At 47.2% G+C, this 22,786-nt stretch overlaps 1 protein-coding gene across 1 annotated transcript in view; it reads right to left on the bottom strand.

The window, feature by feature from the left end:
* The window catches only part of MYO16 (myosin XVI), a 437,386-nt gene that overhangs the window by 194,934 nt on the left and 219,666 nt on the right, over positions 1-22,786 (bottom strand). Inside the window, exon 16 of the mRNA XM_074378522.1 lies at positions 20,990-21,137. Coding sequence (XP_074234623.1) covers positions 20,990-21,137 — 148 coding nt within the window. The remainder of the gene's footprint in view (positions 1-20,989; positions 21,138-22,786) is intronic.

Here is a 22,786-nt window from a genome sequence, read left to right as displayed (position 1 = left end):
TCTCAATATTTACTCACTAATAAGGAAAGTTCTGAACAAAAAATTTAGATAATCAATATTTCTCTAATAGAGATAACTGTGTTGCCGTCAGTCTAAGTTGATTTGGGAAATCAGAGAAGCTTCATAAAGACAGACTTGAACAAATTACATGCTGGCAAGAGACAGTGCCCCGTGTTTTGTTATTATGAACTGCTAATTTAAGCTGTCCCGGCTTTACCCAAGCACATGACAATACTGAGTGTGCACACCTGCCAAGAATTGTGGTAAGTGGGACTCAAAGATGGAAGAGACAGAGTCTATGGCCAGAGACATCACACAGTCAGCAGCGTTCAGATAAGATGGCAGCAATAGAGTAAAACATGATGTTCTATAGAATACCAACACACAGAATAGCAATGATTACTTAACTATTAAGTCTGAAAGGCAAACTGATATTTTAGAAGGTTTTGGTTTTTTTGAATACTAAAATGCTCCTGCATGTTTCAATCAACAACTGGCTTGATCAGAAACTGTACATGTGCATTTCAATTAGTGACGGAATGAAATGTTAACCATTCTGTAAATGCACTTGGTCTCATCAACATGTTGTCTAAGAGGCTTTACAATCCTGGGGATTCTTCAAACATTATAAAAATCCCTTGTGTCAGGGAGAGGAACTTAGAAGTAATGCAGATACTTAGAGGAAATGTGCTTGTAATAGTAATTATATTATCCAAGACAAAGACAAATAGTCAAATAATAGAGTGACTATTTGAAATAATCAATGAAAGGTTTAAAAAAACCAATCTCTAACCAAAGAAGAGGGAAAACAAAGCACTGTCCATGAAATGCAGACCCGCCGGCCTCTCTGGCATTCTTTGGAAGCGAGGAATCGATTACATGACGAATGCAAAACATGGTATATTTATGCCAATTAGTCCACAAAATAGATTACTGTATGCATGCATAATTAAACTGACTTCTAGATATTTGGGAAAATTCAAAGTTAATTAAACAAAATTAATTTGCTTTGAGAGAAGGAGGAAGACGCGTTTGTCGTGTCCAAAGCAGGAAGCGTGGTATGCTAATTTTGAATTAATTTGAACGCTGATTGCTGCAGTGAGCTTTCCCTAACCATGCCAGCAAGAAAGGGCATTTCTCTCGATTGAATCAATGTTTGGGGAGCATTCTTTAAGGAAACAAAAGGGCGAATGCGTGTTCCTGTCCGTTTTCTGGCTCCTTCCGCACCTCTGCAGCTCACTCTCTGTAAGGGGATCCTCCACGTCCAGGAGGACCCTTCTCTCCAAATGCTTTCCCAGGAGGGAGGGGCAGGGGGCAGGGGCTCAAGGAGAGGGCAGGGGTCAGTGTCAGTCCACCTTCAGGTCGTGTCTCCTGCCACTGACTTCCAGCGACCTCTCCATGTGGCTGCTGCTTCCCAGAAGCGGGCTCACCCCTTCAGATGCCCCCGGAACCACTTCTGCGTCGGGACCGACCGCCCACGTGCCCAGAGCTTGACCCCGGGCGGCGGCGTCTGCCGAGCGTTCCCGGGCCGGGGCTTACTCGGGGGCTCCAGCACAGTCCCCCGCAGGCACAAAGAGGGGGCCTGAGTTAGTAGGGCGCACAGCAGGTGATCCTTCTCGTGAAAAGCAAGCAGAGACGGTCCGCTGGGCCACAAACTTCAAAATACTCGAGTTTCAGTTTTAAAGGATTTGCTGCGCTGCCGCTCCCCGTGGCACCAGGATCCCGGCGCTTCAACATCTCCGGCACAGATTAGCGTCTTCCGCCGTTTTCAGTGTTCAGAGTCTTTTTTCCTTATTAACGTGTTCTGCAAAGGTTACCGGCAAGCAGAAGGCTCACGGCGGAGGTTCCCAGGTGTAACACGCGGATGGTTTTCCCGAGCTAATGCGTTTGACGTGAGAGACGACTGAGAATCAGCCACCACCGCGTGATGTTCTGTTCACCGCGAAATATTTAAACAGGCGAGACGCCGCGGAGCTCCCAGGACAAGGCGTCCTGAGCCTGACACCGCACACGCGCGTGCACACACCCTGCATTACACGCGCCCCACAGCCTGGTGCCACCGTGTGTGACGCCGCCCCGTGCCGGCTGTTGATGCGGACGCTTTTGAGTGCTTTGCTTTATACAAAAGTGTTGGATTAATTAATCTCTCTGAAAGCTGAAGCTCTTAGGATTAGCTGCTCTGACAATATTCCCCAAATCAGCGCGCAAGTGTTTAGAGTCTGTCAAAGTGTTTAGAATCTGTCAAAATATTTAACTCTAATCAAATTTAGTAAGATCCATTTCCTGGGTGGATGTAAACATGCTTCCAATCACACCCCCCCCCCCACACACACACCACCCAATACGATCTATTCTGCATACATAGACAGCTCATGTGTCTCAGAATAACCTACACCCCCTGTTTACCCTGGATTGACAGTGAAGGAAAACAGAGGCTCTTCATTTCTTCAAGGAGAAATGTCATGAGCGTAGAATGCCTCGCCTGGTGCGCTTCCGGGACCACGTGGACCAGGTAAACTGAAAGCAGGCTTTCAGTGGGAAAGGTGGCTCAGTGGGCAAGGAACAGCCCCTGGGTCACCCAGGGGCGACCGTGCCCTGGCCCTCAGGGTTTACAGGAAGTCTGATTTATTCTGTCAAACAGGGGCCGCGGTCCATACAGGGAGGAGATCACGTTTTAGGCCCCAGAAATGACATAAAGTCAGACGTCCAAAGGCTACCACCTGAAGGGGAAGAACACCCTAAGATGCTTGCCCCTGGACAGAGACAGGCGGTTTCTGGGTGGGCAAACGTCTCCCCCAGGAGTCATGGCCACAGGCAGTCCTTTCTTTCCTGGTTTTAGGGATTTAACCTCAAACCCCAATGTGTCCTTGGGGCACGTGAACTAAAGAATTAGCGTAAAGATGGTCCCAGGTGGGGTAACACTTGATCAAAGCAAAAAAAGATCTCTAGAGGGGTAACCCTTGACCCAAGTCACACAGGACTCTCCCAGCCTGGGACACCACCAAGGGACACCAGGTCACACCCTGAAGTTCAAAGACAGGGAGAAATAACCTTCCCTGAGCAACTGTTAGCAGACGTAAGCAGCAGTAGTCGAAGCTTGAGAGCCTCAGCTAATACAGTGATGGATCATAGACATTATAACAAGCCGGCTTGAAACAAGTAGAGGAACTGGAAATATGAGAAAAGAACAAGAAAAAATATTTAAGAAAAAGCAGATTTGGAAGAAGAACAAAGCAGATCTCTTAGAAATGGGGGCAAAATGTCACTTAAGTTAAAACGCAATATATGCATTGAACATCAGATTAATCACTGCTCCAAAACTATAAAAAAGCAGTGCAGAAATTATCCAGAATGAAGCACAGAGAGAGACAGAAATTGAAACTATGAAAGAAGCTAGAGGAGGGGAGCGAGGATGAGAAAGACAGCGCGCATCCCACAGGCGTGCTGGAGGGAAGGGGGAATGTTCACAGAGACCACGGCCAGTAATTTTTCAAACTTGGTAAAATGAATGACTCCAATGATTTGCAAATTGAAGCCTCACACAGAATAAATTAAACAAAATTTATAGCCAGAATCACTGCTATACAGTTAGAAATCTACACACACGTGTGTGCACTCACACATAACAATGTTTATTCATCCCTTCACCGCACACCTACTCTGCAGGATCTAGAGCTGATTAAGTCATGGTCTCGACTCTCAGAATACTTGCTTCTTGGGGGAAAACAGCGACATAAACACGCAATATATCACCCGTGATGAATTCCACAGTAGCGGCAAGGGCAGCAAACGCTGAGTTCAGAAGACAGCGGAGGTGGGGGGGGGGCTGCCTGCGACCATGAAGGACAGAGAAACCTTTGAAGGACTGAGGTGCTCAAGGTGAATTTTTAGAATGAAAGTGTTTTCTAGGTGGAGAAGGAGAATCCAGGCAAGAGGAAGAGTGTGAAGGCATTCATTCATTCACTCAGTCATTCGCTTACTCAGGCACTGAGTACGTCTGACCAGGTGCGTGATGCGTCTTGCTCCCGGAGCGCAGACGACTCGGTGGGAATCGGTAGATTAGCTCAGACGGGAAGAGGAGCAGATGTGCATAAACAATTCTTAGGTGACTAGAATGCTTTGGAGCAATGGTTTTAGAATTTTTCCATCACGAAGACTTTGAATACAAATGTTAAGGGATCCCAATACATAAAACAGGTAAAACAATGGAGTATTACTTAGCCATAAAAAAGAATAAAATAATGCCATTTGCAGCAACATGGATGGACCCAGGGATCATCACTTTTAAGTGAAGCAAGCCAGAAAGAGAAAGAAAAATACCATATGACATCACTCATATGTAGAATCTAAAAAAAAAGAAAAAAGAAAAAAGGGGACACTAATGAACTCATCTACAAAACAGAAACAGACTTGCAGACATAGTAAAAAAGCTTATGGTTACTGGTAGACAGAGGGTGGGAAGGGATAAATCTGGGTGTCTGAGATTTACAAACGTTAACCACTATGTATAAAAATAGATAAAAAATACATTTCTTCTGTATAGCACAGGGAACTATGTTCAGTATCTTGTAATAACTTTTAATGAAAACGAATATATGGCTGTATATGCATGACTGGGACGTTGTGCTGGACACCAGGAATTGATACATTGTAACTGACTGTACTTCAATACAAATTTTTTAAAAATAGGTAAGACAGAGATGCTCAGATAGCAGGGGAGGTGTGTATACAGGCGCACGTGGGTGTAAGAACATGTGTGTTCACACTGGTGCCGTGGGAGGCAGAAATCCCCGCTCTCGTGATGGCACTTTCTCTGTGGGTGTGTTTACCAGGTTCACTCTCAGTCACAGAGAGTTTCTTCTTTAAAGGAAAGGCTCCTGTTTGTCTATTTCGTCTAAGTGGTTATGGCTGGTGTGCATGTGACCTTTTACGTTTTGCGTCTGTTGGTTCTGCAACTCAAAACATCACTGAACTATATTAGTAGAGAAAATACTTCTCCACCGATTTACTGGATTTCCTAGGTGGACATACACTACTCACAGATAATGGTACTCCTGTCTTATCCTTGACAACATTTATTCCTTTTTTTTTTTCTTCTCTGATCACAATGGCTACAACTTTGGGACTGATGCTGAAAAGGGCCTATACCTATTTCACAGCTAAATGTGGTATCTACCTAGGCCTTAAGATAAATAATATTTGTCTTGTGATAGACTCCTTCTACTTCTAATTTAAAAATAGATTTGGGAGTTGAATGTTACTGTCTTTTGGCACCTATTAAAACGGTCAATTGATTTTTCCCTTTTTACTTATTGATGTGATGGACAGTGCTAATAATTAAATTTCCTAATACCGACCACTGAGTATGTTTTAATGGATTTCTAGGTTCCACTGGCTAATGTTTTATTTATGGTGCGTGTCTACAAGTCAGGTCGTTTCTATTCTTTTCTTTAATTAGTGTATCTTTTGATGTATTGATAGCAGAGATACCCTGGATTTTAAATTTTAAAAAAGTCTGACAGCGAGAAAAGTTTTAAGAGTTTTAAAAGAGGAACACAGAGACAGCCAATGGATCATTCTTCAGCAACTGAAAACAGCAACATGGCACATCTTTACTTCAGATCTTTGTTTTTTACAAATGAATTTCACTGATAAACTTGACATCCCCACCTATTCATTCATTATTTCCTTCCTTATCAGAGGAAATAAATGTGACCCACTTTGTGTCTATCTTTCAGTCCATTTAAAAAAATTAAATTACACTTGTGTGTACCTAGAAAATATGTAACGTTATTGTGTTTAAACTTATATAAACATCACACCCACGTCACATGTGCCGCTTGCAAATTGCTTTAGCTCTGCTGTACATTTATAAGGTCTGTTCCTCCTTAGGGCTCAGGTCCATTTAACGTTGCTTGAAGACGCTCCGCCATGACCACAGCTGATTAATTCATTCATTTTCTTAAAGATGGTCGTTTGTTTTCTTTTCTCTTATTTATCTGCATCTTTGGAACATGTGTCAGTGAAGACCCACGTCCATGTTTTTATGCGCTCTGGGGGTCTCCCTAAGCCAGCGTTTCTCCACCTTGGGGCTGGAGACCCCTGCAGGCCCATGACTCTTTGCTGCGGGGCCGTCCTGTGGAAGGCAGGGGGTTGGGTGGCTCCCTCTGTGTCTGCTCACCAGGCGCCAGTAGCACCCTGTCTCCAAGCTGTCACAACCAGCCGTGTGTCCAGGTACGGCCAAGAGCCCCATGGCGGGTGACGGCCACCTGGCTGGTACCCTACACACGTGCCCAACTTTACCAAATACTGCTCCTCAAAGTGGCTGTGCTTACCTAAGCTCGCAGCAGGCGTGGGCCAGAGCGCCCGGCCCCTCGAGTTACTGATTTTTCCCGGTGTTGCCAGCGTTCTCACCGTGAAGTGACACCTAATAATTCTTTCAGGTGCATTTCCTCGGCTGCTTGTGAGAACGTGCATTTTGTCGCACGGTTACCGGAGCTCCAGGGATTCTCCTCTGCATCATCTGCCGTCCAGAAAAGCAATGAGGATTTTCCTCAGTCACTCATTTCTGCAAGGGTTTAAACAATTCTCTGTTCTTTGAAAGAGCTTTGAAAGTATGCGCTTAGGAACTTCCCGGGAGTGGCTTCTTTGGGGACAGAAACAGTCCTTCAGGGTTTTCATCGCATTTGACTTTTTTCGTTTCTTTTAGAGTCAATTTCAGATTTGCGCACAGGGCTCTCACTCAGTGTCGCTCCCTTCGCTTCTCTCACCAATGATCAATATTTAATTTCCTAGTGACTGTTCATCTGTTTGCGTCTACTTCCGTGTTTAGTCCCTAATTTTATTACCCTGTGGACAGAGAATATACCCTGCATGATTTCTGAACCAGGGAATTTATGAAGCTTTACTCTGTGGCCTAAGATGTGCTCAGCTCCTTAAGGAGGATACCACAGATGCTGAGGTGCCGCGTTCATGTGAACAGCGCCGACGCGGCGCGAGGCTTCCGCATGCCCCAGCGCCCCTCTGCTCGCCACTGCGCTCCGGGCCATTCCCGTCCACAGGTAAACACAGCTTTGTCTGCGATGAGTGCTGATCTTCCAGCCCTGCTGCCGTGCGGCCCCGGCATCACCACGTGGCCTGTCCACGAGCACTGCCCTTACCCAACCACCCCCTCCACTCTCCTTTCAGTCACCCACACGGCCAGTTCTCTGCACGCATCTTAAGCCGTCCTCTCCTTACACGCTAACATCCACTCAACATGAACTTCTGTATTTCGAGATGGGTGCCACACTGCTGCTTAAATGTGAAACACATGAAATTAAGTATGTTTGTAGCCATATTATGACATGGGGTTATGTATAATAATATGCAATATTTTATGAGGTTTATCCAGAACCTGACGACATAGACGATAACATCACATCATTGTTAACAGCTGTCCTAAGGCGTTTAATGATGGGATGTGTTAGGACATGTCTGGCACTTGGACAGGGAGTCCTAACACTAGAGACCTGGGGAGACAGAGAGTTCTGGAAATCTCACGGAGGGCTTCCGGAGCAACGCCTGGGCACTTTACCAAAAACGCGTCTGGCGGAAAGCAACGTGGTATGGCGAGACGGCACATCGTGGAGGGCGCTCGGGCTCTGGGTCTGATGGTCGCCCTGGCTTCGGCCGTCCCAGAGATCAGGTCCCTCTGCCTCGTGTTTACTTCCTGACGGTTGGGATGGCAGGAGAGGCCGCCCTGCAGGGTGTGGGGGAACGCAGGTCGCTTTGAATTTCCATGCTGTGCTCAGCCCTTTCCTGCCCTGGCACCAGGGGGATGTGAAGTCCATCCCCATTAGGTTTCATTCCACACAGCAGAATATTTGCCCTGTCTGGGTCTCACCTTGTTTCCAAGGAAAATTTTTCAAAATTTCAAAAGTCTTGTAAAGTATACACACATTTCCAGGTCATAAGGCTGTCTTTGCGGGTCAGTTTCACAAGCTGGACTTTCACGCAGTCGTCACCAGGGACCTCTGGATGGTTGGGACCTGCAGAACCACCGCCCCCAATTCACTGGAGACCGTGGATCTCGCTGGCGCACATTCAGATTCCAGGCCGGAGTCCCCACGTGCCATTCACACCACGACCAGCGACATTGGCGTCTCCAGGGAGGGTCGAGCATTACACTCTCCAAGGGATGTTGGAAATCGCGCCTAGAAAAAGATCAGTCTTGTTGTGCGGAGGAAGGAATAAGAGAAAAAATATGTACAAATCTGATTTATTATTTACTTCCTCCTCACTTCGGAAAACCACCGGTGCTCATCGTCTCTTAGCGCCCCCTAGCTGTGTTCTCGCCCTGCCTGGGACCTTCTCTGCCTGGTGAACGCCGACCCTCCAGTCGCCAGGGCAGTGTGCAGTCGGGATGTGCTTCTCGGCCGGGGTCCACCGGTGACTCCCGACTGCTGTCTCACAGGCCGACGTCCACCTCCGCCCAGTTTAGGTCTTTCTCACACTAGGACTCTGGAAACTTGGCCACAGGTTATTTTACATCTCAGTGCTCTTGGCCTCCAACACAGTGGCCGCGACCTGGACAGAACTGCAATCTGAAGTAAACACTTTCGGGAGTATGCGTTTTTCTCCCAGTTTCACGGAGGCGTAAGTGACCCGCAGTGCGAAGTCTGAGGTGCACAGCGTCCTGATGTGACACGCGTACGTCATGAAGGGACGATCATCTCCACATCCATCAGCTCAGAATGATGCAGAATTGAAGAAACAGGAAAAACGCTTTCTTGTGACGAGAGCTCTTAGGATTTAGTCTTTTCACAGCGTTCGTGTGTAAACCCAGCAGTGCGCACCGCGCCGCACATCACCTCCCCATAGCTTACTCGTCTGATACCTGGAAGTTAGTACCTTTCCACCACCTTCACTCAATTCCCCTTCCTCCAACCCCCGCTCTGTGAACACGAAGCTGATCACTTTTTCTGAGTCTGTGTGCTGGTTTGCTTTGGGAGCACAGCTGACCTACAACACCATGTGAGTGCCTGGTACACAATGTAGTGGTTCGATATTTCTATGCTTTTCAAACTGATCACCTGAGAAGTCGGTTGCGCTGTTACTGGACAAAGACACTGCATTGTTACTGGCGGCGTTCCCCACGCTGCACCTCTCCTACGTGACTCATTTATTTTGTAACTGGCAGTGTGTGCCTCTTAATCTCCTCCACCTACGATTCCGTATTCTTTGGCACCAGCAAGTCCCACGGTGGCCTGACGTTGTGCTGGAGAAAGCCCAGCAGATGCGGCTCCGTGAAGGGTGTGTTCCGGGGGGAGGGCGGGGCCGCCGGGGTGAGCCCCCCCGGGGAGGGCTCCTCTGTGCTGCTGCTCACACTTCTCTCCAGCTTTTCACCGCCGGCCTCCAGATGCGTGCTCTGTGCTGCGCCCTGTCTCTGCGGACACGGAGACGCGGCCACGTCTCTGCTTCTCTTCAGGGCCGCACTTGTGTCTCCCGGCAGTGGGGACAGAGCCTGGCCTGCAGACCCCACGGGCGGAGACCTTCAAGGCACTGCAGCGTCCTGTCCTCCACGGGGGGACGCTAGGCGGCTTGAAGGCGGGTGGGCAACAATGATCGTCTCCATGACCCCAGTCTACACGCCAGTGAGAGGCAGGATTCAGCGAGATCCCAGGACTGCTTCAGCCCGGCCCACCTGTCTGTTATAACCTCCCCTTTCCCCCTGAAACCCAGTGCATTGTAAGGACTTCATCGTCTCAAAGCTGCATCATGATCTCAAGAGATGCCACAGGAGAGCAGGTTCTGGTGGGAACACTGCATTTCAGGAGCATGGGCACCCTGTCCCTCCGACACCCGATGTCCGTGCACTCTGGGGCATCTCTGGCTGATGCTCAGCTAAATGTGCAGAAGGATGCTGTTCTGAACACACTGAGGCCGAGCCGCCCCGCTGGAAAGACAAGGACAGACATTTCCTAGGCTCGAAGTGAGTTCTCTTAGACGCCGAGAAGTCGTCAAGAAAAGGGACGTCACATTCAGAGCAGCGAAGAGCAGAAATCACTTACTGGCTGATTCCAATTAATGTGAAGATGTTAAGCTGCACACCCTGGTGACAAACAGACTAAAGCAGAGCTGAGGTGCTGAACGGAAGCCGCTGGCCTGGGTGCTAGCGGAGGGCGCTGCGCCAGACGCGCGCCACGGGCCACGCCGCGCTGCCAAAGCCCGCCCCGCACGGATGCAATCCTCAGACTTCTTTCTGCGACAAGGAAGTGCCTTTGCTGGAAGGTACAGAGCTCGAGAGCAACGGGAAGACGCAGTGCTCGGAAATCAATGAGTGAGGAAAGCTTCGGAATACCACGCTGCTGGGAGGGAGAGCTTCCTCCTACTGGGGCTCGAGCACCTTCAACCCTTCAGCCCTCAAGGGGGTGAGAGTGGCTCTTTGAAGTGCTTAAGGAGTCGTGATCACTCAGCACTCGGATCTGCAGAGAGGAAGAGACTTCTGCAACAGGGGTGGGAGCATAATTAATGATCTTCCCCGTGACTCAGAAAAGCAGGGGCTCTGCTCTGTTTCTGGAGCTCTGTCCAGGTTGGTGTGGAAGGAGCAGGATAGGGGAGGCAGCCCCACTCACTCGCAGCATCTTGGGTTCAACTTACGGGGCTACAAACCCTGACAACATTTCACACAGCTTAGCTGGGGCGCCAGCTGGGCAGATGGATGGAGCCAGCATCCTGTCCATAGGAGTTCTTTCTGTGTAGAAACACAGAGACTAGTGGGTGTATTTAAACATGTTTTGGCTCTCTGGCCCTAAAGTGATGGTGGAAGACAGCAGAAACTCTTCGCTTCCTCTGAGATTCTGTAAGGAAGTTTCCGGCATCAGAAAGAGCTCAACTGCAAAAGAGATGTCCTTGTCGGAAGACATGAAAACAAGCCTGAGAATGAACACCACGGGATTCGCTCTGGAAACCCCCCGGCTACGGTAAATGACAGCCCAGACAAGGAAAGCCGGGGCACCATTTGGAAAGTCTTGTTTTATCTCAAGCACGAGCAATAATTGGGGGGTTAAGGGTAAGACGTTCTCAATGACTTCAGTTAAACGGGCACTTTCATGTGTTCCCCAGTTAACAAGGGTTGACTCGGAACCTAGTCTGTTCCAGGACAAGTGCAGCCACTTTCAAAGCAAAAAACAAGGGATCTTAAACTGCTTGTCCTGAATTCTGAGAATTCTGAATCTGCAAGAAAGAGCAGGGCTAGAGAAGGCAGAGGGCTGGGCGGGGAGGGGCGGGCGCCCCAGAGCGGCCAGAGGTCCCGTCTCCCTTCCCCCCTCCAGCCTCACTGGGAGTGAGATCCTGCAGCCCTCGGCGGTCTGCCTAATCCAGAGCGCTCCCCTCCAGTGACCAGCAGCCCCGGCTGCACAATGATCCTTCCAGAGGCCAAGACTGTGAGCAGCACTCATTTACTGCATCATCTCCACCTTATTACCAGTTCCCCTAATGCCTCACACTTCCCTGTGTCTGAGTTGCTTGTTCCAAACCACATTTACCTGCACCCTCTGGTCCACACGCATCCTCCCAGAGGCCTCTGGTACCAGGACGGGAGGAGCAGCTGTGATCCAGGCCCTCGGGGGCCCCAGCCTCTCCTCGCGGGTCAGAGAGCTTTTCTCTGGGTGCCGTGGTCCTTCTGTGGTTCCTTTGCAAATGTTTCCACAGGATCTTTCACCTGTTATTTGGAAATCAGGGTTTGAGAGGCAGAAATGTGAGGTGCTTAAGAGCGGCCCCTGAGCTCCTAGGATGTGACGGGGTGACGGGCTCAACCTCGTGTCAGGCTGGGCTGTGGACAGTGTGATGACGCAAGCTCTTAGCGTGAGTAAATGTTGGTTATTATGACTTTAATTACACCTCCCACGTGCTGTCAGACCCCACTGTGGATTTACAAGAACAGACAGCGTCAGCTTCAAAGTGCTCCTTCCTGCCTGTCTGGATGCAGCGTCAGCTCTGTGTGCACACGTGAACGCAAGCGTTTTATCACAGGGTTCCACATAAATATCCACACCGCGTTCTCAGTGTCAAAACCCGCCCTGTAATATACACAGTGCACGTCTCGTTTGAACTCACAGAATCTACCGGAGGAGACAGATGACTGGGAACAAGGCATGCATTCCAAACCCTTACAGAGGTCATCCTCTCCTGTGATTAAGTAAGCGCAGGTTTTTGGACTTAAAGAAAATCTCCATTTTTTCCCCTACCCTAGCTGGGACAGAAAGACAGACAATTTGAAGCATTCCAGTCGGCTTCCCACCCCGGGGAAGATGTGAACAGGAAGTTGCCCAGACGTGTGCAAGTTCTGCCCAGGGTTCCACCTTCCTTTGAAGCTGGGTAGCAGTGCCGGGACACTCTCCGTGGGAGAAGCGGGCGGCGAGGCTGGAGGGGGGCCCCTCCCTCTCCATCAGCACCGGCTGCGGCCCCGCCACCCTTCTCCCTGCACCTACTCTCAGCCGCCTGCGTTTCTTCACAAAGGCTGTGCTGATTTCCATCAAAAGATCCCATTACGTTTCAATCACTTAAGTGAGCAATTCATCACGGTGACAAGAGAATCAGGTCCACTTGCACGGCAGGAGTTCTGGAACATCCCGGGTGGAGCTGGGCGGAGGCAGAGATGGAAACTGGGGGGAAGCCGTGCCCAGACAACAGCTCTTCTAGGAGACCTACAGCTCTGACACTGACGCGACATTTTTTTTTTTTACTTAATTTTTTATGTGGTTTTTTTTTGGGGGGGGTAATTAGGTTTATTTATTTATATGGAGGTGCTGGGGATTGAACCCAGGACCCCATGCACGCTAAGCACATAACTTGTCACCTTTTTCATCACAATCACTCTCTCTGTTGTAACGACTTCTGTGGGAACGAGCCTCCTGCACGAGCAGGAGCGGTGTGGCTGGGCTCTGAGCCTGAGGGCTGGGGGCAGCCGCACGGTCCTCACTCACAACCCTGCCCCCAGGTCAGCGCTGCTTCACGGAGGAGCCAAGAGAAGCACAGAGAGGTTGCACGGTTTTCCCAAATTGCCCAGCCAGCACAAGGCGGGGCAGACGGTGTACTTTCAGCTAAAAGTACTGTTTTTAGTAGCTCGTACGTATTTGTCACAGAACGTTCACGACATGCAAAAGACAGCCACCCCGGTACGGAGGACAAGTCCCCCAGATGTCAGCAGGTGCGGGACCTGACTCCGCAGGCTGCACAGGCACCCCTTTGCTAACGAGATTCGCGTGCATCCATCTGGTAATGTGGCCGTATGGACCGTATGGACGGGACAGAGGACACCACCTTACCTCACACTGGGTGGTGTCACCCCTACGCTTCCTGTGAACTACAGGGGAAACTGGGAGATCACAGGGGAGGGTGCATGTGGACAGCGCTGGAAAGAGATATCTTTGTGGCATGTCTCAGAAAAATGAGGCCAGGCTGGGCTGGGACAGGGGGGGACGTTCACCTGGGCTCCGAGCATGAACGCCGTGGCAGGCCTGTCGCAAGGAGGCGGTCCCTCCACTCCTGACCCGGAGGGAAACCAGTGAGCACGGCAGTGTGGGGCCCAAGTGCAAGGAAGGGAGGAGCCCGGCTCACAGGAGCCATGTCCCACTGTATCCACCGGGCAGACACGTGCGGACGGAGCTGGCAGAGGGTCGCACTCAAGTGTGGGATGCTGTTGGCTTCAGTCACAGGTTTTGGGAAGAAGCAAACAAATTCATGCACACATTTAAGTCCCTCTAAAATGGCAGTGGTGACACCAAACACTGGACAAGGCGGTCCAGCCTGTGGGAACCACACCTCCACTTACAAATGGGTGATTCTCACCACCCTTCCCTGTTTGGTGTCTCGATACAGTTCTTCATAACATAGAACACAATACAATAACTTCTACTTGTAAAGAAGAAACAATTTTAAAGGCAGAGAGACAGAGACAGAGAGAGACTGGGAAGGAGGGAGAGCTGGGCACGGACGGGTCCTCCTGGCGGACATGGAACCTGACGGAGGCCTTTTCTGTGACCATTTGCCTTGCTGTCCTGAGGACGGATGATTACTGCCATGTTTTCCGACACATGCAAACTACATCCTGTAAGCCACAGCCCCTCATCCTGAACTTTTAGGAAAAAATACGTTCTTTTATTCATATATACATGTGTATATGTATATATATGTACATATACTTGGAGTTTTGGATTTTGGAAAGTTGATCTCCTTCACTCAGCAAACAACTAAGTTCTTTCACGTGACTGATACTCAACTCCGCCCCCACAGGTGACCATCCACAGAGAGACTCTCAAAGAACAAGTTAACGGTCCCTTTCTCTGAATTCCTTGAGGCCTGGTCTGCTCTGCTGCCTGGCACCAAGGCAAGGAGACTTCGTGACAGGATGGAACAGCAGCATTTCTTAAAGATTCTAGAGGTTTTAGAGTTAAATTGGAATTTACCGAATGCTAACCTGCTGGGCATACAAGGAGTGGACTGGAGAGGCACACAGAGAAGCTGTGCAGACAGGACACAGGCCTGGCCAGGAAACAGGGGTGAATCAAAGAGTCAGCACCTGTGTTCATGTGACGAGCAGAGACGGGAGGACACTGGGGAGCATGGTATCTTCTTTCGGTGCTGGTGCCGGGGAAAACAGACACAGTCAAACGGGAGGTTCAAGGACCAGAGAAACACAACTCGGGAAACAGCATAACCGTTTAGATATGCTGAGAAGAGGCACGCGTTCATCTGTTTTCCCCAAACTATGACTGTGTAGACAACGGCATTAAGTTTATATGTCAGAACAGAGTGTCCGTTTCTAAACTATAAGCACAGTCATCATTTCTCCCAAACGCAAAAACAGCTTTCAGTAGCAGGAGGCTTGAGACCGACCACCAGCTCTGAGTCACCGTGCCCCCATCTCCTTCCTGCGTGGCCTTGGGCAAGTTATTCACCCTCTAGTTCTCAGGGTCCTCATCCATAAAACAAGGACAATATTAGTATCTACCTCAAAGGGTCATTAAAGAAATTAAATAAGATAATCCAAGTAATTACTGAATGTAGTACCTGGCACTCAATAAATGTCAGTGCAATATTTCATGCAGTCTTAAAAGGTGGTTTCTTTTTGTTTTCTATGTGCATGTACATTTTCTATGTACATATGGGTGTGCATATTTATTTACACACCCTCAAAATTTTAATGATGCTACTATTATTAAAAATTAGAAGAAAAAAAGAGTTAAGCAAATGATTTTCTTGCTGTAGTAGAGACAATAAAGTGTATCTGTAATGCAAATTCATTTACTGTATGGAATAATTTTAAAACTATTCACATAAATAATTGAGAATTAAACAGACAAGTTCAAACATCACCTCTGCTCCACGCTGGTTACTTAGCCAAGCAACTGTAGTTTTCAGTTGCCCAACCGCAGCGCAAGGAGGTCAGCCACAACCTCCCACCGTTACCGTGGGTGGACAAAGGTGTCTGTGGAAGATGCCCAGTTGAGGAAAGGAAGCACAACAGAAATGCAAAAGCTCCACCAACGCAAACAACGTGCGTCACCATGTAACACATGCTGGCCGCTGAAAGGTAAGGGAGAAATCTGAATTTCTGAGACTTATTCAGATAACAAAATTCTCATATACTAGCTATTAATAATATTGTGGATTGGGTGAATCATAGCGTTTTAATCTTTAACCCCCTCCAAAGCTGGTTTTGGGGAAACGTTTATAAAACAGAAATTATATGGATATGTACTGCAATCTTTATCTGCGGGCCTTTTGCAATAAATTTACCATCTTCATGGTCCTGTGTAGGCAGCTATCTGACCCACGTGGTTGGAAAACCAAGCTGGTGAGCTGGGCCACAGTCGCTCAGCAGTGGCAGAGCTGTGTGTGTTCCCTGGTCTCCCGGCAGCTGTGTTCTGGCGGGGGGCTGACCCTCCCTCCAGGCAGCTAGGACCCGCCTGGTTGTCGGAGCATCATCGTGGAGGAAACAGGCTCTGCGTGGCTGTTTACACGTGCCCAGGTCTCCTTCCCCCTTTTTCAGTTAAATAGCTCCCCGTCCTACTCATGGGCCAAATTTCCCTACCCTCTTGTCTCGACCCAGGGGCAGGGCTGGGCCAGAGACCTAAGCTGGGCGGCCACGGCGGCCTGTTTGAGAAAGAAAGCTCTGGCTTCCACGCAGTGCTCCTAAGACGTGGACGGTTAGGGCCCTGCGTGTCAGATGCCTCTCTGTGTCAGAAACACAAGCCAATTACAGCAGGTGTGTGTGCGTGTGTACGTGGGCTCGCACACACACTCAGGAGAGACAGAGAAACAGAGACAGAGACGGAGAGAAAACCCAGAGAGACTCCAGCACTTGCGTTCCTGGATTTAGCTATCTGATGGCAAACCTTACTCCCGTCTGCTCCTATTCTATGACCCTCTGAGTCCTCTTTCCTTTTTTCCCTTAATTGTGTGAGAGCTGGGTGTCCGACACTAGAAATCAAAGAGTTCTCATAAACAGAAAACTTGAAGCCAAACACACCTGGGTTTGGAACCCAGCTCTTCCGTTTACTACATTTATCCACTAAACATTCATGAGGGAACTGCATATCCCGGCTCTGTATCTGCTACAAACTCAGTCAGGGGCACCGCAGCTCCCCACTCTGCTGCAGGCTCTGAAGACGGGCTTTCGGGCTGAGTGTGGTGCTGCGTGTCTGCGCTCCCGCCTCTCCCCTCTCCCCTCTGGGGCCGACATAAATCAAGGCCAGAAGGAAGGAAGAAAGCCTGGTGGCTGCTTCCTGGTGGCTTTTCAAAGTGAGATTTACCTGCCATTTACAGAGGTAATCCAACCCTCTCCACGTTTTCCATATAACCTTCAGCTAGGGTAATGAATCTCAAAATCTGTCTTCTGCTACTGGATAAAGAAATGGCCCTGAGTTGCTTTGTATGGTAGCTGGAGGGGACAAACTCTAGAATGCCCTGAGTTAGCTTTGCTTAGCCAAGTGTAAGCAGGAGCGAGCTTACAGACCTGACCGTGCACTCGCCCTCTCATTTTCTTTAAAATATCCTTGACGCGAAGATGTAGCAGCAGCAGGTGCCATTTACAGGCAACGTGGCTGTGGAGGCAACACGGGGATAAGACTAAGAGTCACACTTGGCTCCTGGGGGGCCTCTCGTCTTCGTGTCCTGGGCCACCCGATTCCCCTGCTGCCTGGGCACAGCGAGGATTCACCCAGCAGGGAAGACGGGCTCTGGGAGAGGGCAAGGCCTACGGGAAGTGCTGCATGAGCTGCATGCATTACGGCTGTGACGACCAGTTAGATAATTAATCACAGAATTAGCTAGAAATGGACCGTAATACCTCCTGCCTCCAACCTTTGCCTCTGGAGCACCTTCAAGCTTTTTTATGCCTGAAATTCATGGCTGAGTAGATATTTTATTATATCACAAAATCATGAAAAATCATCCGCAAAGAATATTTAAGTTCACCCTGAGGTTTTGTTTTTTTTTTTTTAATTATATGAGACTTTCTCAGATTCAGCTCAAGGTGCGTAATAAATCCTTAGCAGAAAATGAACTTTCACTGAGAGTGAATTGCTGTAGTGTCTTGTGACAGGTGTACTCCGGGCAGCGTTCACAGTTCAAACACTCGGTGAGTCAGAGTTTCCTCGCGCTAACACACAAGGTTAGAGGCGGGTCACACGCACTGAGTCAAAGCGTTGCTTGCTCTCAGCGTATAATTCAAAACCTGCCTTTGCTGAGAATGTTACTATGCAGCGCCACCGTCTTTTCCATCATTGATCAATATGAAAGGAGATTAGGAATAACTTCTTTGGATTTCAGAGCCCTGCTGGTCCGGGACTAAACTCGTAAAAGCTGTTTAAAGTAGGTTGAACATAAGCAATTAGTAACTATTTCTAATTTTCATCACATTTCAATTCCCTTGAACATAAGCTACATTTATTCCCCAGATGGAATGTTAGTATCACTTAGAAAATCTGAAATGAAACTTGAAAAACAGCCAGGAGACAGAAAAGGTAAATCATTTGAAGAACGTAAATAAAAAAGAGACCCTTAAAGATGGGCATTTTCTTTTTCCTCCCTTCAGTCTGACTTTGTGGAGAGTGCGCCATCTAGTGGGAATTCTCAATCAATGCAATCTCACTGCAGAGGCTAAACGTTAGAGACCTGGAGGCTTCTTTCTTGCTGCCCCTGTTTGAACAATCTGTCCAGGAAGAGCCTGTGCAAAGCGCTATAAATACCGGACTTACGCAGGCAGCACAGGAGCTGCTGTCGACGTCTGCACCACTGCTGTTCTATGAGCAAGAATGCTGCCTGCTTGCTCCAGACACCATTCCGATTTTACAAACAAGGAAGTATTTTTAGTGTATTTAACACTGAAATAAGCCTCGATAAATTTTTCATGCGAGACTTTGAAAACTTTTAGTTCCAAAAACAGAATCAAGGTTTTTTTGTTTTGTTTTGTTTTAAATAAAAAAAAAAAAAAAACCCACTCTTTGTAGCTTTAATTACAATAGCCTTGGTTACAAAAATACTTTCCTCTCTTTGGAGCTCTAATCACATAACATTGGCTATGCCTTCAGCTCACAGTTACTGTTACATGTTTATTTTACGTTCCACGCAGGTAACAAGTTGGTAGTAATAAAGAGAAAAGATGCATTTGAAGAAAACAGGCTTCATTGTTCTGTAAAGTTTGCTCTAAGACTCAGCTTACCTCATAAAATTTCAAGACCCACTGAGCTGTGGAGTCACTCGAATAAACAGAGGGATATTCAGGTGATAATGCAGGGGCTGATTTGTTCTCCTTAATAGAGATGTCCACATCTTTTTAAATAAAATCAGACAAGTAGGTGTGGTGATGATAATGATTTTGTGTACGTATATGTATAGTGATCTCGTTGACCTCTGAGCACTGATTTTAAGGAGGAAACTCAGATCATCAATTTGTGGAAAGCTAACAAGTTCAAGTTTATACTACTGATTGTAAACAAGCAGAACAATTTCCAAAATTGTGGTCCTTAATATACGTGATTACTAAACAAAGATTATACCCCAACTCAGATTCAAATATCATACAAATGTGAACCCCTCCAGCCTCGCCAGCACCGTGAAAGTGACAAAACGCACCAACGTTGCACCTGTTAGAAGGCTCACGTGGCACAAATCATGAAACTACTGTGAGAGACAATGCACTATAGCTTGCAAAACAGCTCGTTTTATCAGCAAAGAGAATCCTGCCCGTGCAATTCTCATCGTACAAATGTTCCAGAGGGTATTGTTTATGAATCCGGAGTGGCGGTCCACATTTTTATTGAGGAATGTTGTTTTGCGCCCATTAGATGTTTATAATTCATTTTAATAAAATAACTTCTTTGTTCCAGGGACCTGAATTATTCATGATTTTGCTGAGTTCTTTCCTGTTGGAGCGTCTCACAAAGCAGCTCCTGACGTTTGACTTTCTAAACAACTTAAGTGATTCCAAACTCTCTTGCAAAGAGAAACCGATGTCAGAACTGAGGTCAATAAAGAAATGCTTGCTTCCCCCACACGCGCTCACGCTTCAGAAGGCGGGTCCAGACCCCAGACCAAGAAGTTGGATTGTTCCTCTGCCTCGTGGGCTAGATTGCTGCCTCTAACCTTCAGTGGCGCTGGGTCCCCAATGCCAGGCATACGCACGCACGCACACGCACGCGCACAGACACTCAGACACACCCTCTAAACCAACCGTCAGCTCCCAGCTTTGAGCTTCTGCCTGCAGGAAAGATTAGGAATGCAAAAATCCAAGACTTTTCTTCCTTGCAGGCTACGCTGAACACCCACCCCCTGGTTCCCAGTCTGATGCTTTTCCTCCCATTAGAGACATTCCATGTAGAAAAATAAAAAGTTACTTCGGAGTAGCCGGTCTTCTCAGCACTGCTGCTGTGTAATACACTCACTGTGGTGTAAACCTCTTTCTAGTTCTGGGTTTGGTTTTCTCCTTTATGAAATGAGAGGAATTGATAAACATTTCTAGTGCTCTGGTAGCTCAGAATTTCTATTATTTTAAATCCCTTTTGTCCGGGCTATCATGCTACAATATTAGTGCCTTTTCCTTCTGAATTTGTTGTTTTGAGGGGCGGTAAATCTCCAGACAGTCTCTCCCTTTGAATAAAACACAGTTTTGACAAGGCCTTCTTAACATCTTGACTGCTTCTCTCCTATTCGACATGATAAACTATATCTACACTGTTGGATGTAGTATCTTCAAGGAACTGAATAAGCCTTGTTAATAATGTCTCAGTAAACGAGAATAGTGCCAATCCATTCCCCTCCCCCAGCCCCACACCCTCCATCATCCACCCCCCCAGCAATGGGGACCACAGGAGTTGTCCCGCCCCTTCCCCAGCAGGCCTGGGGGTTCAGCTCCATGTAGACACTCCATCAGGCAGCTGGCTGAAACGCACGCATTGCTAATCACTCCTCCGCTCTCTGCCTTTGAGATCCTTCATCTCCACAGCCATGCTATGACCAAGGCATTCTCACTTTCACAAATGCCTTCTGCCTCCCATGCAGCAAACCAGCCCCCCCGGTTTATGAGGGCTGTTCATCTCAAGCCGTTGTGTAACCTCATCTGTTACTAATGAGTAACAATTGCTCAAATGTTACGTTCCATTGTTTCAAAAGACTACGAAATGAGGAATGCATAACTAAAGTCACATACAAAATACTCAAAGGAATAGAAAAGCTTATATATGCACTAATTCTTTATTCTGATCTGAAGACTAGGAAAATAGAAACATAAGTTTATACGCACACATGAAACCTCACCTAAACACTCAGTAAATGGTTATAAGCCCGTTATACAAATGGTTTTAACCTAACAGTATACCCAATCATTCTCCTAAAAGAAGTCACCATTTCTTCTCTGAAAAAATAAGAAGAAAATCTAAGACTGCTAAAACACTATCACAGTTTGAAGGCAGATCAACCTAACAAAAAATACGGAGCCACTTACCGATGAGCACGTAAGTTACCGAGGTGCAGCGCGTGCTTCTCCTCAGCGGATAAGCCGTCCATCAACAAGTAGAAGATGAGAAAATTGCTCTGGCCGAGGGGCTGCGAGACAAGCCTGGATTTCTCCAGCATATACGTATAAATTCTGGCTGGTTAAGAAAAGGAAAGTGATTCTGTTAAATGGCATTATTAGTTTCATTTCCATAAATTTGCCCATATTATTTAGAAGAGATAATAATGCAGCTCCTTTGCAAACACAGGCCTTTTCCAAACAAATAGTAGACTTTATTCTTAGAGAAATTTTTTGGTCCAGAAAAATTAAGCAGAAATTACTGAGTTTCAGTACATCCTCTCTCTCTTCTCACCAATGAGGTTTCCCTGTCATTAACATATTAGTGTGGTACCTTTACTAAAATGAATGAACCAGTATTGATACACTATTATTAACTAAAGTCCATAATCTACATTGGTGTTCACTCTTCGTGTTGTACAGTTCTATAGATTTTGAGAAATTTATACGTCATCTGTCCGTCGTTACAGTATCATATAGAATATGAGCAGTGATCCACCCTCCACCCCTCCCTCTCCCCTAACCTCTGGCAACCAATGATCTGTTTATTGTCTCCATAGTTTTGCCTTTTCCTGAACGTCACATGGTTGGAATCACACAGTATGTACTCCTTTTCAAGTTGGTGTCTTTCACTGAATGATATGTATTTCAGGTGGTTTTTATTTTTTGTCTTATTATGGCTTGATAGTTCATTTTTTATTAGTGAATAATATTCCATTGTATGAATGTACAACAGTTCGTTTATCCATTCACCTGTTAAAAGACATCCTGGTTGCTTCCAGTTTTTGCAATTATGAATGAAGCTGCTATAACCATTTGTGTCTACATTACGTTTAGATGTAGTTTTCAGCTCAGTTGAATAAATGCCAAGGAGTGTGATTCCTGGATCATACAGTAAGAACATGATTAACTTTGTAAGAAACTGCCAAACTGTCTTCCAAAGTGGCTGCACTGTTTTGCATTTCCATCAGCAGTTAATCCTTGTTCCTGTGGCTCACATCCTCACCAGTATTAGCTGTTGTCAGCGCCTGGGGTTTTAGCCATTCTAACAGGGGTTACAGTGGTGTTTCACTCGTTTGACTTGCATTCCCTAGATGACGTGGAATGTGAAACACCTTTTCATATGCTTATTTTCCATTTGTCTTCTTTGCTGAGAGGTCTTTCCAGATATTTTGTCCATTTTTAAAGTCGGGCTGTTTGTTTTCTTACTAGTGAGTATTAAGAGTTCTTCGTACCTCCTTCCCGGCCGGGGGATGAGTGGTGTGTCTGTGGGCAGCGCACACCCAGTGTGAAGGTGTCCAGCCATCTTCCGGGTTTGCTGTGACCTCACGGGTGTCAGTAGGACCAACACCTAACATTCATTATTTTGGTCTTCTGCCTTTCAACACTCCAAAAGTGAAAAAACAAAAAGGAACAACATCATAAATACACGTTGGAATCTAGTTCACAGTAGCTGAACAGTGACAGAAGTGTGCAATACAGGAGTCACAGCCTTGTGTTCCTTCAGAGACAGGGCTGGAAACTCAGAAACCAGTGCTAGTCAGAACTTACGGCTTTATGTCTGTCTGCAGAAGATCCTACTGTTTCTGGAGTATTCTGTTAATTTCAATTTAGGTTTATTTTTATCAGTATGAATGGTCAGTAAACAGTTATGTATTTCAATTTTAAATGCAACTGTGAATTACTATAGTTTTCCACTAGGAAGTAAGAATTCATGGTCAACCCTTT

Source organism: Camelus bactrianus, chromosome 14 (assembly GCF_048773025.1).
Source record: "Camelus bactrianus isolate YW-2024 breed Bactrian camel chromosome 14, ASM4877302v1, whole genome shotgun sequence".
Taxonomy (NCBI): Eukaryota; Metazoa; Chordata; class Mammalia; order Artiodactyla; family Camelidae; genus Camelus; species Camelus bactrianus.
Note: the sequence above shows the minus strand (reverse complement) of the source record. Positions and strands in the feature narration are given on the sequence as shown.